Source organism: Jaculus jaculus, chromosome 1 (genome assembly GCF_020740685.1).
Source record: "Jaculus jaculus isolate mJacJac1 chromosome 1, mJacJac1.mat.Y.cur, whole genome shotgun sequence".
Lineage (NCBI taxonomy): Eukaryota > Metazoa > Chordata > Mammalia > Rodentia > Dipodidae > Jaculus > Jaculus jaculus.
In genome coordinates this window covers 295,510,736-295,528,898 of record NC_059102.1, presented here as the reverse complement: position 1 = coordinate 295,528,898, position 18,163 = coordinate 295,510,736, and the positions used below count along the sequence as shown (strand labels likewise).

The 18,163-nt window shown below is 48.0% G+C and overlaps 1 protein-coding gene across 1 annotated transcript; it reads right to left on the bottom strand.

Moving 5' to 3' along the window:
- Window positions 1–6,830: 6,830 nt before the first annotated feature.
- Window positions 6,831–16,426, bottom strand: Glul (glutamate-ammonia ligase). The gene is made up of 7 exons (XM_045141982.1): window positions 16,273–16,426; window positions 13,538–13,716; window positions 12,639–12,800; window positions 10,727–10,873; window positions 10,182–10,309; window positions 9,379–9,578; window positions 6,831–8,570 (listed from the first exon to the last, which is right to left on the bottom strand). Exons 2-7 carry the CDS (start codon window positions 13,701–13,703, stop codon window positions 8,252–8,254), a joined length of 1,122 nt encoding a protein of 373 aa, XP_044997917.1. The 5' UTR covers window positions 13,704–13,716; window positions 16,273–16,426; the 3' UTR covers window positions 6,831–8,251.
- Between the last annotated feature and the right edge of the window lie 1,737 nt (window positions 16,427–18,163).

Below are 18,163 nucleotides of genomic sequence, written 5' to 3'. Positions count from 1 at the left end.
CATTTTTCTCCAGGTTAATGTCAATAGGAAAGTATAATAAGAGTCAAAAGGAATGAGTTATCCAAACTTTAATTGAAACACAAATTCCGGGCTGGAGAGATGACTTAGCGGTTAAGGTGCTTGTCCCCAAGCCCTAGCATGCCCATTCTCTTTCTGTATCTGCCTCTTTGATGGCACAGGCCTGCATTCTTAGCATCCAGGAGGCAGAGGCAAGAGGATCTCCACAAGTTTGAGGCCACACTGGGCTACACAGTAAGTTTAAGGGCAGCCTGGGCCCCATGTCTTGCTTTTTCAGCCCAGGAAATTGTGTACTTTTTTCCTGGATGACATATTCATAAATGCCTGTCTTCTTTTTAAGATGCTGACTCCTTGAGGGAATGGGTTCTAAGCAGAAACAGTATTTATTTTGGTCTTTTGAGGCATGCTGTTCTGAAACCTACTACGTAGCCCGGCAGGCCTTGAACTCTTGGTGATCCTCCTATGTTAGCCTCCCAAGTGCAGGGATTAAAGGTGTGAACCACCAAGCCTACTTCAGTACCATGTATTTTATGTGTGCATATATGCATGTTCTCTCAAACCTAGCATCTGTATCATGCATGTGTATGTTGATATACCTGCATTATGCAAAATTGAGTATAAATTATTTATACTTTAGTACTTATATATTTTAAATATATTTTATTTCTTATTTAGTGTATCATATTTATTTATTTATTTATTTATTTATTTATTTATTTATTTATTTGGTTTTTGAGGTAGGGTTTCATTCTGGCCCAGACTGACCTGGAATTCACTATTGAGTCTCAGGGTGGCCTTGAACTCACAGCAATCCTCCTACCTCTGCCTCCTGAGGGCTGGGATTAAAGACATGCGCCACCACGCCCAGTTTATATATCTTAGATTTAAATATGTCTTATATTTTATTCAGTTGGAGAGATGGCTGAGCAGTTAAGGTGCTTGCCTGCAAAGCCTATGGACTCATATTTGACTCTCCAGGTCCCAGGTAAGCCAGACGCACAGTGACACAAGCATGCAACGTCTCACATGCACACAAGGGGGCGCATGTGTCTGGAGTCTGATTGCAGTGGCTGGATTGGTGTGCCCATTTTGTCACTCTCTCGCATAAAATTTTTTTAAAAAATATCTTATTTATTTATTGCCATACATGGGTACTGGGGAATCAAACCTGGGTCCTAGGCTTGTAGGCAAGCACCTGAACCGCTACGCCAACTCTCTAGCCCGAGTACTTATATTTTTATGGCTTTTGGTTGAGCTGAAGGCAATAAAGTGGCAAAGACTGTAACCAGCTCACTGTGTTTACAGTAGCAATTAGTCTGAAGCCTTTGGCGTTAGATGATGAATGGTCACTTTATATTAGCTATGACCCTTAAAGCAACATGAAGCTCTTGCCAGCCTGATCCTCTTGCCAGCCTGACCTTGAATTAAAAGAGCAAACAGACATTTGCTACAACATGTCCTTACAGAGGCTTCAGTTGGGCCATAATGTTTGTAATGAGAACCAAAGCCATGTTGATTATTTTCCTTTTTCTCCTTCCTTCCTCCCTCCCTCCCTTCCCTCCTTCCTTCTTTCCTTCCTTCCTCCCTCTTTTCCGTATTTTTTTTTTTTTTTTAGATAGGTTCTTATGTATCCCAAACTGGTCTCAAACTACGCAGCCAAGGCTGACCTTGATTTCTGATCTTCCTGCCTCTACTACTTGAGTGCTAAGATTGCAGACATGCACCATCTGCTCAGTTTATAAGGCGCTGGGGATCAGTCCTGGGGCTTTGGGCAGGCTAAGCAAGCACTCTACTAACTGAGCTACATCTCTAGCCCCATGTTTAATAATAGGATTTCATTTTGGTGCTGTGGCCAGGGCCTCATAGATTTGATAGCATCCAGTTGAGTTGTAGGCTTAAAGCTCACAAAACTAGTCATTAAAACATGACTCATCGCCTTTAATTCCAGCACTCGGGAGGCAGAGGTAGGAGGATCGCTGTGAGTTCAAGGCTACTCCGAGACTACATAGTGAATTCCAGGTCAGCCTGGCCCAGAGTGAGACCCTACCTCAAAACAAATAAAAAAAAGAACAAACATGACTCATTAGGGCTGGAGAGATGGCTTAGGAGTTAAGGTGTTTGCCTGTGAAGACGAAGGACCCAGGTTCGATTCCCCAGGACCTATGTAGGCCAGATGCACAAGGTGGTACATGTGTCTGGACTTCTTTTATAGTGCCTGAAGGCCCTGATGCACCCACTTTCTGTCTCAAATAAATAAAAATTAAATTTAAAAAAAAAGTAACTCATAAAGTTCCGCAGGCATCATGACAGATCTGGGGATATGGTGGTGACCTACGGAAGACCCCACTTTCATGAAGCTTTCAATTAAAACGGCTGCTTTCTTTGGGACAGCAAGTTACTGTCCACGCTTTGCAGGGTGCTGGGAGACGAATAAAGCAGTAGCTGCAGATGAATTTGGGGTGAGCTATTTGACACTGAGATGAGAGCTCCTTTTACCCACCAGCGCACCATGCTGCTCACCAGCGCAGCTCTGCCCACTGAGCATTAAGGCCTGCACCACCACGCCCGGCTGCTCTGTTGCTTGAGGCAGGCTCTCACTCCGGCCCAGGCTGACCTGGAACTTAGCTCAGGCTGACCTGGAAATCATGGCGATCCTGTTATCAGCATCCCCAGTGGGAGCGGAGGGGTGAACTACCTCTGTCAGCTCTGGCTATTTAAGCGGCCTTAGTACTTTTTGAAGGAATTCCTCAGAGTCTTCTATTAGCTAGTGGTGCTTTTTAAACTATTACTCAGTAACTAGTTGGATATTAAGGAAATTCATGTTTGGTTTTTTAAAAATTATTTTATTGGCCAGGCATGGTGGCACACGCCTTTAATCCCAACACTCAAGAGGCAGAGTTAGGAGGATTGCCGTGAGTTGGAGGCCACCCTGAGACTACATAGTTAATTCCAGGTCAGACTGGGCCAGAATGAGACCCTACCTCAAAAAACAAAACAAAACAAAAACAGAATATATTTTACTTTTATTTGAGGGGGGGGGGCATGCCAGGACCTCCAGCCACTGCAGACTCCAGATGTATGCACCACCTTGTGCATCTGGCTTAAGTGGGTCCTGGGGAACTGAAGCTGGGTCCTTTGGCTTTGCAGGCAAGCATCTTAACTACTAAACCATCTCTCCAGTCCTGGATTTGCTTTTTGACACAGGATCTTATGTAGCCCAGCTTGGCCTCAAACCATGTAGTTGAGGATGAACTAGAATGGATTCTTCTGTCTGTACCTGAATCTTTTTAAGTTTCTCCGAAACCAGGCGTGGTGGCATACACCTTTAATCCCAGCACTCAGGAGGCAGAGGTAGGAGGATCTCTGTAAATTCGAGGCCACCCTGAGACTACATAGTGAATTCCAGGAAAGCCTGAGCTAGAGACCCTACCTCAAAAAACAAAATCAACAACAAAAAGTTTCTCTGGTGCTGGGGATCAAACCCAAGACTTCATGCATGTTAGGGCAAGACCTCTTCCAGCTGAGCTGTATTCCCATATTCCCAAACCCCAACCCAAGGATCTCAAGTTTAAGGAGTTCATGAAGAACCTTTGATGAATAGATTTTTTTTGCAAGGCATCCTGGGAAAGTGCCGAACCACTGAGTCCCAGCTACTGTTTCTTTAAGGCTGAGGGCTTGGTCCACATTGTTTAAGCTATCCTCTCATTCTGTTTAATCTATCACTGATAAAGTTACCATGTAACCCAGTGTCAGTTAAATGAGCTATAACGAAAACACCTTAGAAATACAAGGGGATTGCACTCTGACCTGTAGGCTTAAGCTAATTCTAGGTTAGAGGGTGGAAAAGGAAACATGCAGTTATTCCCACTTAAATCCTGATGCCATCAATATAGAATTTCTTTTCAAGTAAACTTCGTCATGGGAATTGGTTACAATGAACAAAAACCGAAGTGCTCAGGTCACTGCCACCTGATTCCACCAGTAAGAGCGAGCTGGTAGAGGGGAGCCAGCCCCAGCTGGGAAGAGGGAAATTGAGGCGCAAAGAAGAGTTACTATGTAGTTTTAACATCAAGACTAGCAAAGTGGGAAGGGCTGCCACTTTTTATTTTTTGGTTTGTTTTTTCAAGGTAGGGTCTCACTCTAGCCCAGGTTGACCTGAAATCCACTATGGATTCTCAGGGGGACTTCAAACTCACAGGATCCTCTCACCTCTGCCTCCCGGGGTGCTGGGATTAAAGGCGTGCGCCACCACGCCCAGCTAGGGCGGTCACTCTTAATCCTGCCTGAATGCTCAGGAGTCCACCAGTAGGATTCTCCTTTGTACTCTGTAAAAAACTTGTAACTCGGATTCATTTAGCGCTGCAGCACCTCCTCCCCCAACACCCCCCCCCCCCCCACAAAGGGAAAGGAATATTGCTTAGGCCTGAATCTTACTGTGATGGGTTTGTATAGTAATTTAAAGACAAGTATGTGAAAAATTCTGTTTCAAAATGTAATGATAATCTTACTTTTGAAGATTTTTAACACCTGAAATTTTAATCACTGAAATATGAAATGTCTTAATAAAAAATTATCTTAAGCCGGGCATGGTGGCGCACGCCTTTAATCCCAGCACTGGGGAGGCAGAGGTAGGAGGATTGTGGTGAGTTCAAGGTCAGCCTGGGGTAGTGTAAAACGCTGTGTCCAAAAAACAAATAAACATGCACACAGAGTTATTACCTTAAATGACAACAAAGTGTCAGGCCTTAGCTAGCTGGTTAAACCATACTGAGTATCTAAAGGGCTGTTTATTTTTATTCTAAATATCTGAGGATGAAGCTTAGAAATTTTAATGAGATGGATTTCGCTTCGGAGTGTTGTCAGTTAGAGCTATTTCATGTTTTCCCTGATTTTATCTTACCATTTTACCTTTTCTTAAACAGGAGCCTGATCATAATGAGATTTAATGAGAAAGCTAGGGCTTTAAACTTAAATGTGTATATATGTAAATGTATGTACAAACTGCCATATTTGCCAAGTGTGGATACCCAAATCCTGGAAAATGTGATAAAGGATAAAAAAAAAAAAAACAAGCTTGTAACTCAGGCTGGAGAGATGGCTTAGGGGCTAAGGTGCCTGTCTACAAATCCTAATGACCCAGATTTGATTCCCCAATACCTCCATAAAGCCAGATGCACAAAACAGCACATGCATCTGGAGTTCCTTTGCAGCTGGAGGCTCTGGCATACCCATTTTTTTCTCTCTGCTTGCTAAGAAAAAATTTAAAACAACAAAGTTGGAACTCTTGCCTGAAGAACTGTTAAAAACAGCTAGCCCCAAACTTGTCAAAGCAGCCACCATTGCTCACAACAGTGTTGGGTGGCTACCTCTTGCTATTGAGGCACGTGTACAGTACCATGCAACCGAGGGAAGTTCTTGTTCATCTGAGCAAGGACTACCCTAAGAGTAACGGGCAAAGTCAATGGAAGAACATTAGCAGGGCCTGGTGGTGCACTGAGGCACGATCAAGAGCTCAACGGTCAGCCCTGGCTGCATGAGTTCTAGCCTAGAGCCAGTAGGTCAACGTGGAGGTTTGGAAGCCAGGCTCAGTGGCACAATCTATAGTCCCGGCTACTCTGGAGGCAGACTCAGATTTGAGCTCAGGCTTTGAAATGAGGCTGGGCAACATGGCAACTCCACCTCAAAACAAAAGGCCACTCTTGAGCTGGATGGAGTGGCATACTTTTAATTCCAGCAGTGGGGAGGCAGAGGTAGGAGATCGCAGTTTCAAGGCCACCTTGACACTACATAGTGAATTCCAAGTCTGCCTGGGCTAGAGTGAAACTCTACCTCAAAACAAAAGCATCTGGGCGTGGTGGTAGACACCTTTAATCCCAGAACTCAATGTGAGTTCAAGGCCAGATGAGCGAGACCTTATCTTTTTTTTTGAGGTAGGGTTTTACTCTAGTCCAGGCTGACCTCATACTCAGCGATCCTCCTACCTCTGCCTCCCAGGTGAGTGCTGAGATTAAAGGCATGCACTACCACGCCCAGCAGAGACCCTATCTTGAAAAAAACAAAACCAAAAAAACAAGCCAATCTTGGAGCTTGTGGGAAAATCAGAAGTTCTCCAGCCTTGTGCCAGCAAGGTGACCGCCAAGGACAAGCCTGTGTCTGGAGCCCAAGGCTCCAACCAGGGTCTGCTGCTCAGACATACTAGCAGCTGGACAGAGAACTTGGGAAAATAAGGACAGTAACACACAAATACTTTGAGCTGTTACAAAATAAGCCAAGAATGTTAGAAACCAAGTTACAGAACAGTAGGTCAAAACCAGATCAAAACCAGGTGTGACGGCGCACACCTTTAATCCCAGTACTTGGGACACAGAGGTAGAGGATTGCTGAGTTTGAGGCCAACCTGAGACTAAACAGCAAATTCCAGGTTAGCATGCATTAGGTCCAAGGACACCCTAGTCTACATAATTCAAGGATACCAAGAGACCCTGCCTCCAGCGTGGTGGCGTATGCCTTTAATCCCAGCCCTCAGGAGGCAGAGGTAAAAGGATCGCTGTGAGTTTGAGCCCAGCCTGAGACTACAGTGAATTCCAACTAACAAAAAAAAAAGGAGACCTTGCCTCCAAACATCCAAAATGGCAGGGTACACCAGGTCTGCCACAGGACTCTAAACTTTAAAAAGCTATCCCCCCACTGGAAAAAAAAAAAAAAGAAGTCTGATCTTATTTTGCCTATAAACAAAACATTCCCTTCTTTTTGGGTACAAGAATGAAATAGCTTTTTTTAAGCCACAAAGAAACACGACAGAAGAGATCTTATAAATGTTAGGGTGATTTATAAGCCCTGCTCTGGGCAGTTCCAGTTTGTTTACAATGACGAGTTATCTAACTCTGAACATACTGCACATGGCAATTAGAAGTCATCTCGGGAAGAGAAAACCCACAGCACACAAGCCACAGAGAACAGCAAAGGACACAGAGGACAGGGCGGCGCGTGTTTATTATGATAGGAAAGACTACTCCCTAGGAATTTTAACAAACAAGAACATTTTGCTGGGAGAACAAGACACTAGGATACAAAATTACAAGTGTTTTAACTCCAGGTCTGTCCCCAGCTCCACCAAGAAGCAAATGGAAAGACAGTTGAAGCAAACAGGCAATTCTGTAAAACTAGACTTAGAAACCCTACAAATCTGATTAAAATCTAAAACTTGTTTTGCTTTAAAAAATTTAATATATCAAAAGGCCTGCTTTAGTGACATGCTAAAATCCCACCAAAAAATAACCCCAACACCCCCTTGTCAGTAACAAAGTTGACCAGCCAACTCATACTTCTAAACCCACGTGTGGACAAGTGCGTGTGTGTCTTCTAGAGTTAGACACGGGGCTCAGAGACTGCAAGTAATGTGTACCTATCGCCTGCAAAAAATGGGCAGGGAAATCCTGGTAAAATGAGGAACAGTCCCAAATAACCAATTTTTCTAGTACTATGTTCCCCACTGCTACTTCCTTTACTTACAAAGGGGACCCTTGAACCAAATAATTTACCTCACATTTGGCACCCAGTGACCAGGATGTTTGTTTTCTTTAGAAAAACACACATATCCACAACCCTTATATAATTTTTTTGTTTTTACATTTAAATATAAAAATACTACTTTTGCTTTGTGTTATAAATGGAGGACCAAGCAGTAAAGAACTTTTCTTCTCTTAAGGTAGGACAGGCATCTGTTGTTGCTGAGCTGCTGTTTGTGAAGGGTGTGGGTGGCTCCAAGCAAGAGAAACACAAGAGGTAAACTAACCCCCAGTTCTTGCCCTTCTCCTAACCTCCACTAGTGAGAGTTGGTTTAATCTTAAGAATTGAAGGAGACATGCCATCATAAGTAGTCAGCCTGCCCTTCCAGCTGTCCTTTAGAGGAAGTTCTCCCCTCCTTCACACGCTGCTTTGTGCGGAGGTGACATCTACCAGACAAGGACACCTCCAGAGAGAAGCAGTCACCACCTTTCCCTGCGCCCACCCACACATTAGAAAGGAAGAAAACAGGGACTGGGTACATGGAGATTAAGAACTTGACCCCTCTATCCTGACCAAGGAAAAGCAAGGTTCACTGGGCATGAGGAATAAAAAGACCTTGAAATCCCACTTTTGAGTAATGAGGATACTTAAGACACCAGGGAGAGGGAGAGTTGCAGTGGGATGAAGAGCTGGGAAGGGCTCAGTCGCTGGAAGCATCGTCCCCTTAGTTTTTGTACTGGAAGGGCTCGTCGCCAGTCTCGTTGAGAAGACACGTACGGATGATGGCCTCTGTCACTGCAAAGGGGTCGCAGTTGGCAGAAGGGCGCCGGTCTTCGAAATAACCCCTCTTCTCCTGGCCAACAGACCGGGGAATGCGGATGCTGGCACTGCGGTTGGCAACACCGGCGGAAAAGTCGTTGATGTTGGAGGTCTCGTGGAAGCCAGTCAGGCGCCGGGCATTGTCCAGGCCTCCCTTGGGATCGTAGGCACGGATGTGGTACTGGTGCCGCTTGCTGAGTTTCTCAATGGCCTCCTCAATGTACCTGGTGGACAGAGGAAAGAAAGATGAAGGCATGGTCTTATCAAAGGAAGCCTGCCCTATTATCAAGGTGGGAGCAGCTATGGACTTAAGTATCAAGTCTAAATCTGGGTCCCAATATAGCAAATGCTACTCCATGAGAGCAGCAAGCGCCTCCATGCCTGGTGTGCGCTGCAAAATGTTTACTTATTGAAAAGACCCCAATCACTTGACTTTCTCCCACCCATAAGCATTAAGGCTGTATCTATTTGCCTCTATTCATTTCAAATGCTTGAATCCATGGAACTGTTCCCCGTCACCATGTTTAATTCTAAAGTATCATTACTTCATACTTCTTCCAGAAATAAGATGATTAGGTTAGGACTGGAGAGATGGCTTAGCAGTTAAAGCGGTTGCCTGCAAAGTCCAAGGCCCAAAGTGCAATTCTCCAGAGCCCATGTAAGCCAGATGTACAAGGTGGCACATGTGTCCAAAGTTTACACGAAGCAGCTGGAGCTGGTGCACCTATTCTCTCTCAAATAAATGAATAAAAAAATAATATTTTTAAAAGATGAAGCCAGGCATGATGGGGCATGCCTTTAATCCCAGCACTTGGGAGGCAGAGGTAGAACATCACTGTGTGTTTGAGGCCCACATAGCGAATTCCAGGTGAGTCTGGGCTAGAATGAGACCCTACCTCGAAAAAAAATAAAAAATAAAAAAATAAGGTTAGAGGCAAAAAATATGAGACATGTGCAGCTTCCTCATCCTTGAGCCAAAGACTTTCCTGTGGTACCATGGAGAACAGAGAAACCCCAGCAGAAGATACTCACTTCAGGCCATTCTCCTCCCGCATGGCCTTTGTGCTGAAGTTGGTATGGCAGCCTGCGCCGTTCCAGTTCCCAGGAATGGGCTTAGGGTCAAAGGTTGCTATCACGCCAAAGTCTTCACATACACGATGTAAGATAAAGCGGGCCACCCACAGGTGATCTCCCATGCGGATTCCTTCACAGGGTCCAATTTGGAATTCCCACTAGAAAGCATAAAGAGTTGGGTTTGTCAAAATAAAGCCGGGCTGTAGATAAGGCTTAATGGTCAAGGCACTTGCCTGAAAAGCCAAAGAAGACATGTTTGATTCCCCAGTAACCCACCTAAGCCAAATAGATCCACAAGGTGAGGCACGTGCCTGGAGTTCGTTTGCAGTGGCTAGAGGCCCTGGTGCATCCTGCATCCATTTTCTATCTGCCTCCCTCTCTCTCTCTCAGTTAAATAAAATTTTTAAAAATGTGAGGGCTGGAGGGATGGCTTAGTGGTTAAGGCACTTGCCTGCAAAGCCCAGGATTGATTCCCCTGAACCCACATGCACAAGGTGATGCATGCATCTGGAGTTCATTTCCAGTGGCTGGAGGCCCTGGTGTGCCCATTCTCTTCCTCTCTCTGTCTTTTTCTCTCTCAAATCAATAAAAATAAAAGCCTACTGGGCTCAACCCAATTCACGCTCCCAATGTGTTCTTTCATCTCCAATCTACTCTTGAACTTTAAGTCAGTGAGCAGTGAGTGTCAGCTGGCACCCTTTGCTACCCCAAGTCCCCACGTGCCCCAAATCCTTCAGAAGAGAGGAACCTGAGCAACCTACCTGGGCAGGCATGACCTCGGCATTTGTTCCCGTGATCTTGACTCCAGCATATAAGCAGGCCCGGTAGTGAGCCTCCACGATGTCTCTGCCATAGGCTTTGTCAGCTCCCACGCCACAGTAATACGGGCCTGTAGAGTGTCAGACAAGGTGGTAAGATTGAGCCAGCCAGGAAATCCAAAAATCAAGGCCATTACAACCTGCCCTCACTTATAGGAAGCAGATGAGAATTCAGGAGGGGGTTCCCTCTCCCACAGCTTCACTGGAGGGTCTTGCTGTAGCCCAGGCTAACCTAGAAGTAGTCTTGGGGCGGCCTCACACTCATAGCAATCCTCCTACCTCGGCCTCCCCAAGTACTGGAAATTAAAGGTGTGCCACCAGGCCTGGCCCCCCTCACTTGTTAACATTCACATCCATGTCTAGATTTGGGGAAAAGGCTATGACTTCACTACATTCTGCCAGTCTCAACTTTTTTCATTCAAGAATCGAGAAGGACTTCCCTGGACAGTAAACATTTGGGTAAGGAAGGATTGCACAGGGGAACTTACCTTGGGGCCCAGGGAAGCCATTGGAAGGCCAACCAAAGGGGTGCCCATCCGTCCCCATGAGAGTGTATTCCTGCTCCATTCCAAACCAGGGGTGCTGGTTGCTGACCATGTCCATGATCCGCTTACAGGTGTGCCTTAAATTGGTTTCTAGGAAAACGACAAGAGAGTTGCCATCCATCAGAGATGGATAGGATAGTCCTCACCCTCGACAGAGCTGAGTGAATGAAAGGCTGAGCTGACTCAAGGCCAACCTTTGTGCCCTATCACTAAGCCAGAAAAAAGAGAGGAGCAGTAATTGTACACTCATAGGGTGACATCCTGAACGACTTTAGAGTTATAATTTAAGTCACATGGGGATGGATTTAGAGTCGAGCAAGTGGTCACCTTATCTGCAGGCTGGCCACCTTCCAACAACCACATGCCAGGCACTTGCACCCTCTATTCACAAGACAGCTGCTTCTAGCTGTCAAGCTTATTCCCTGCTTTCTCAGACATTCACAGCCAAATCTGTCATTTTACTTTCTTTTTATTGATTAGAGAGAGAAAATGGGCACGCCAGGGCCTCTAGCACTGCAAACAACTCCAGACACGCATGCCACCATGAGCATCTGGCTTACGTGGGTCCTAGGAAATCAAACCTGGGTCCTTAGGCTTCACAGGCAAGCGCCTTAAGTGCTAAGCCATCTCTCCAGCCCAAATCTGTCATTTTTATGGGGAACAATTTGTCTGTTATGTTTACACTCCAGGTGAATTTAAGTTTTGCAGTATTGGCTGGTAAAACAAAAAGAATGAAGCCCAAATTAAACAACTCCCAAGATAGAAAAGGACTTCACTGCTTTTCAAAACAAAGGCAGTGATAGGGAACCCTGATGCTCACAGTACAGACACAGCAAGTCACTGGGATAAAGGAACGAGAGTTGAGACCGCTGTTCTAAAATGTTTCGTGCATATTAACACATTTAATCTAACAAGTGACTGAGAGGGTTTACCCTCTCTCTCAAATATTTTAATTAATTAAAAATATAACTTCCTGCCAGGCATGGTAGCGCATGCCTTTAACCCCAGCACTTGGGAGGCAGAGGATCACCGTGAATTCAAGGCCACCCTGAGACTACATAGTATATTTCAGGTCAGCCTGGGCTAGTGTGAGACGCTACTTGAAAAACAAAACAAAAATTAAAAAAACCATAAATCTACAGGCAGGTAAGGCTCTCACTGGGACTCTCATCAACAAAGACATAAAATTCATCACCATTTTAAGCAACCAATAAACAAGATCATGGAACTATGGACTACACACAGTACCTATTTTGTAATAAGAAAGCTCAGAGCCGGAGGGATGGCTTAGTGGTTAAGGCCTGCAAAGCCAAAGGACCCAGGTTCGATTCCTCAGGACCCATGTTAGCCAGGTGCAAAAGGGGTGCACATGTCTGGAATTTGTTTACAGTGGCTGGAGGCCCTGGTGCGCTCATTATCTCCCTCTCTCCCCCCCGCCCTCTTTCTCTGTCAAAGAAATAAATAAATGCTAACCTGGAATTTACTCTACAGTCTTAGGCTGGCCTTGAACTCACAGAGATCCTTCTACCTCTACCTCCCTGAGTTCTAGGATTAAACACAGCCTCTTTTTTTTTTTTTTTTTTTTTGAGGTAGGGTCTTGCTCTAGCCCAACCTGGCCTGAAATTCACTATGTAGTCTCAGGCTAGCTTTGAACTTCTGAGTGCTGGGATTACCATGCCCAGCCTGATCCTTTATTAATGTGTTTTCCTTCTGAGGTAGGGTCTCACTCTTCCCAGGCTGACCTGGAACTCACTCTTCGTCCAGGTTAGCCTGGAACTCACGGCATTCCTCCCGCCTTTGCATCACCACACCTCACAGACTGAAGCGAGGGCACCCACACCCATCCCACACTCACCGGCAGGCTTCCGATTATACTTGAAAACTTCACAGAACACCAGCTTGTTGGGATCCTTGCGGAAAGGGTCACGGAACATGGCAACTGGGAGGAGGTACATGTCACTGTTGGAGCCTTCAGACTGGAAAGTGCTAGAGCCATCAAAATTCCATTCCGGCAACTCTGGGGCAAAAAGAAATTAAGTTCAATATGTGCAGGCAAGAGAAACAGTCAGCCTCTTCATCTTCCTTTGTTCAAGATTTACTCTTTGTCTTTCCCAAAACGTAACATGTGGATGCCACCATCATTAGGTACACCTTGCTATGCCTCCCTACCCCAAAGCCCTTCCTTCCAGAATGAACTAAGATCACTGCATTAAGGAACACAAATGTTAAGAGGCTCTGCATTATGGTCACTTGTTCACTCAAATGTGAACATTAACAGAAGAGTAAGCTATCCTAAACTAGGTAGGAGGTAACAGTTTTGGGCTCTGGCCCCTTCCCAGAAGGGTGACAGTATGGCTCATGTTGCACTGAAAATCAAAGGTCACACAATTCAAAGGGACAGTTGTATTTATCAATGCTATAGAGAACACACTGGGCTCTGGAGCCATGTTAGAGCCAGCTAAGCAGGGCTGCTCAGGTTAGCAAAGACTTTGCCCATCCCCCCCACCCTCCACAAATCAGACTCAATATTTTTCTTCATTATGTTGGCTTACACACAAGATTCCATTTAATAAAGGCTTCTATTGTTGCTATGAGGCCACGCAGGAGCTTAACGATGGCTGAATCGTGGCCTGAGCAGCCTGCCTTAGAAAGGTGTTGCAGGCCACGCAAAAGCCAAATCCAGTGGTCCTCAGTGTTGGCTTAAGGCTGCTTTGCTGGCTCTCGGGATCACACCCCACTCCTGTGCAGGCTCACCTTCTACACACTTGGGCTCACAGTCCAGGGTGCGGGTCTTGCAGCGCAGCCCTTCTCCGGTACCATCGATCCAGACATACATGGCTTGGACTTTCTCGCCTTGAGGCAGGGCCATGTACATCTGCTTGATGCCTTTGTTCAAGTTGGAACTTGCTGAGGTGGCCATGGTGGAAGGCGTTCTGGAGAAACAGAAGCAACGTCCGTCATCAGCGCCTTTTCACTCCCCCCAACACGCTGACTGTCAGTAGTTCTTAGGATGCACAACCGAACCAAGTGTAAGCAGCAAGCCCTCCCTTATGGAAGTAACACAAAGAACACTTTGCTTTCAAAGATCTATTCCCTACAGTAGCTAGGGGAGGGCTTTTTAGCATAAGGTAACAGTGTAAGACTTGACGATGCACACTTTTTAAAATTTTTTTGGTTTTTTGGTCTCACTCTAGCCCAGGCTGACCTGGAATTCACTCTGTAGTCTCAGGGTGGCCTCGAACTCAATCCTCTTACCTCTGCCTCTCAAGTGCTGGGATTAAAGGCGTGCACCACCACACCTGGCATGATGCACACCTGTAATGCCCAGGACTGGAGGGGGCTGCAGTGAGACCCTGCCTGACCAAAAAAACAAACCTAGGCTGGCAAGGTGGTTAATCCCAGCACCCAGGAGGCTAAAGTAGGAGGAACACTATGAGGACTGAGTGTGTGCCAGGTCATCCTGGGCTAAAGGGATACCCTAGCTGGGGTGTAGGAGTGAGGGCAAAATCAAAAACCAATATATAAGGTAGCAGGAAGGAACACAAAGATCAGTAAGAGAATGTTTATTTTCTTCCCATCATAAACACAATCAAGCCACAAAAAGACCTGGGTATGGCTTCTTCCTTTTTATCTTGCATCCCCACCATAGGCTTGAAGAAAATACAAGGCGGCTGGTTATAAGTTTAAAAAGCTGATTCCTGCAATAAAAGAATCTGTACTATTACCATCACCAGTCAGATTCCAAGGAGCATGCCACCTATCTCACTGGTGTGATGGCAATTCCTCAGTACACTCCAATTTCAACGTGAGAACGACACAGCAGTTTGAAGATGCCACTAAAACTTCAAAAGTTCAAAGGGCACCAGCGACAGCCAAAAGAAACGTTCTTTCGGAGAAGCTTAAGCCACAAGACCAGCTTCAAGACAGGAGAAAACACCCCCTTTCTCCCGGCAGCCTGGGGCGGGTCCAAAGGGAACAGATTGTTCTCCTCCAATGACTTGGGCAACTTCGGAAGTACAGTGGCAAAGTTTCTATGGGCAACCGTCCATGTTGGCCCTGCTGCAAACAACTACTTCTCCAAACGCCTCACCCAACGCCTGGCAAACACCAGAACGTCCACTGTCAAGTCCAACACCTTTGCTGGCAGCGTCTAGATTTGGTCAGATCACCCCTCCCACCACCATTCTTAGAGGCCAGGACTACAATTCCTGATCTCTTCCACTTCCACGAAGGCTGCCTCCTCAGCTTTCCTACCCAATTTGTTAGGTGCTCTCCAGCACCAAACCACTGATAGGTGGGCTTGGCTTCCTGACCTCCTACTCTTTCTCCACCAGTTGGATGCCAGCTGGTGTCCCCGCTGTGCCCAAGCTCATGTGGGCTACATTCTGGGGGTTGGGGGGTGGTCTTTGCTGCCACCGCCTGCTGCACCGGGGTCCTTCTTTGGCCCCCTTTAACTCACCGCAGCCACAGAGAGGGGAATTTATCGTTGGGGTTGCAGTCTCTAGCCCTCCTCTTTTTATGGCTGTGTTCAACCTCAGTATCTCGCTGGTCCAAGCAGCGGAGCTTTCGGGGTGAGGGCGATGGAGTGGGGGACCCTGAGCGTTCCGAGGGGCCGGTGCTGCTGGAGTAGTAGGTAGGCTGCTGGCTTAAGGATTTAACCTTGACCCTCGATTTCTCCGCCGAGTTCACAGAGTAGGCAACGAAGCCGTAACAGTTGGACGGAGCCTCCGAGGAGCGGGACTCCCCATCATCTTCTTCTGGAGGTGGGGTTCTGGCGGATCTGCGGCCGGGGGAGGACCCCCGCTTCCCACCTCCGGAGGAGTTGGGGTAATCCACTTTGAGGGCAGCTCCGTCCCGAAGGACGTCCTCAAAGCCGGAGGCCGGCCCCTCGGGCCAGCGCGGGTCCTCAGCAAGGCCTCCCCCGGGCGCAGAGCCCGGGCGGAGAGCGAGGGGCGTCCGCGGGAGGGAGCGCGCTCCGCCGCCGCCGCCGCCGCCTGCGCCCGGCCCGGCCGCGGCCCCATTGTTCCATCACACAGCCCGGTCCCCGGGACCCCGCGACGGCTCGGGACGACCGACTCCCGCTCCTGCCATGACGACGACCCCACCCTCACAATCCCGAAGCGCGCCCCTCGGGCTCACCAACGAGCCGGGCTGCCTGCGCCCTTGCAAGAAGTCGGGGGGTGGGGGGAGACAACGAGGCCAGGGGCCCCACGGCGCACAGGCCATCCCGGGACTCCCGCCCCCGGGGGCGGCGCCTCCGGCCGCGAGCGGCGAAAGATCAAAACAACCCGCTCCGCCACACTCCGCTCCGAGCCGGAGCGCGCCCCGACATCCCGGCCCCGACCGCAGCATCACAGTGGGTGGTATCAGCGCGCAGAAGCCCCCCTTTACACCCCTTCCTCCCCAGGCCGGCCGAGGCGCGGAGCCGGAGGCACCGAGCAGCCCCGGGGGTTAGGCAGGGTCCCCGGGGCGCATCCATCCCCACTCACCTGGGCGGCCGCGGGCCGGCAGGAAGGAAGGTGGGCAGGCGGCGAGAGCGAGGTGGAGAGAGAGCGCGGAGAGGAGATCGGTGTACGGTTCAGAAGCTGCGCTCAGCTCCCATTCTCGGCTCTGCGGCTTCACCGGCCGCTCGGCAGCTTTTATCGGTGGCCCGGACCCGCCCCCGACATCCCGATTGGCTCCGGAAGGCTGGGAGCACCGGCCCCAGGCCGCCGCTGCGCGCCGGGACCCCGCGGCCATTGGGCGGCGAGCGGTGCGGGGCGCCGCGGGGTGGGGCCAGCGGGCTGGGGAAGAAAGAAAGAAAAGGGTGCGGGGGAGGGGAGCCACCCTGCACCCGCGGCTGCGCGGAGGACCGAGGCCTGGGCGGGAAGACGAGCCTTAGTCCGCACCCCAGGCCTCGGATCCTCCCCTGCGTCCGGCTCTGAGGCCTCCCCCACCCCCCAAACCCTCTTCGGTGGGGCTTTGTGGAGGGTCTTTTTCCTTGCTGCCTTTACCGTGCACTTGCGCTAGAAGGGCTCCCCGTGGAAATCCAGAGCTACAGGATCGAATCTTGCTCTTTGTTGTTGAGAAAGCCTCCTGGGCCCCATTTCTTAGCTAGCACTGGGCAGGGGCTCCCTGGACAGGCCTGGAGAGGGACCGTTGTTCCCAAGGTCTAGAAGAGCCCACCTTCCTGCTGCCCCCTTAATGGGCTCAGGGAAAGGGATCAGAAATGCCAACTTCACATTTTTCTTTTGTTTTGGAGGCAGGATCTCACACTAGCACAGGATGTCTCTGGGATTCACTCTGTGGCCCCAGGGCTGGATCCTCCTACCTCAGCCTCCCAAATGCTGGGATTAAATGCCTGACTTCCACACTTCGCATTTTAAAGCCAACTACTCCATAATCCATGGAGAAGATTCGAGAGGGTGGCAGGCAGTCAGGAGACCTGTTTGGTAGTGCCTTGGTCTGGACCGAAGCAAGTCTCACAGCCTCTCTTAGGCTCAAGTATCCTCATCTGCAAAATAAAGCAACGCAAAGATTAAGAGCCACACACCAGATTTGGCCTAAAGACAGCGAAGGAACACAAATCTTCTCAGGACCCCTTTGAAATAGGGTTCGTGAAAATTTTAAGATTTCTTGTTTGTTTTTGAGGTAGGGTCTCATTCTAGCCCAGGCTGACCTGAAATTCACTATGTATTCTCAGGCTGGCCTCAGACTCACAGAGGTCCTCCCACCTGTCTCCTCCTGTGATTAAAGATGTGCACCGCCACTCCTGGCTTCTTTGTTTTGGCTTTTTCCTTCCAAGACAGGGTTTCACCCCAGCCCAGGCTGACCTAGAACTCTGTAACTCCTACCTCAGCCTCCCAAGTGCTGGGATAAAGGCAGGAAGACACCATGCCTGGTCTTAACCTTTTAAGATTTCTTAAAGGAATGTTAGCTTTGCTTTTCAAATAATGTATTGTGGATTCTTTCTGATCTGGAAAATGGGAACAACTACCTCTTTCTCCTCCCTGCTTAGCAGACATGTTGAAATAACGTGTATGGAAGCACAGTCTTGAGAATTGTGCTAACATATATATGGTGACATAACTATCTTGTTTCTTTTAATTTATTTTGGTGTTTTGTTTATCTTTGGGACAAAATCTAGTGTCTGCATTATTTCTTGAGCATTCTGGAATCTACTTGCTGGCATCTAGCCTTTCATGCCTCAGCAATTTCAGTATTTGAGACGGAGATTCCCTGTTTAAAGACCTAACGTTGACGCTCCCAGTACCTTTGGGAGAGGAAAGGAAGAAGTGTGCTCTTTTGGTTATATTTGGGACCACAAATATGGAACAGAAATGTTGCCCACGACCACACACACCTAACTTGGCTTCTTGGGTCAACACTCATTCCCTTCAA

Bases quoted from the DNA above. Each gene is read 5' to 3' on its own strand.
- Glul (XM_045141982.1), bottom strand. From the start codon at position 13,703: ATGGCCACCTCAGCAAGTTCCAACTTGAACAAAGGCATCAAGCAGATG. The intron at 12,801-13,537 runs GTGAGCCTGCAC...TTTTTGCCCCAG, and splicing joins TGAGCCCAAGTGTGTAGAAG to AGTTGCCGGAATGGAATTTT. The intron at 10,874-12,638 runs GTGAGTGTGGGA...TCGTTTTCCTAG, and splicing joins GTATAATCGGAAGCCTGCCG to AAACCAATTTAAGGCACACC.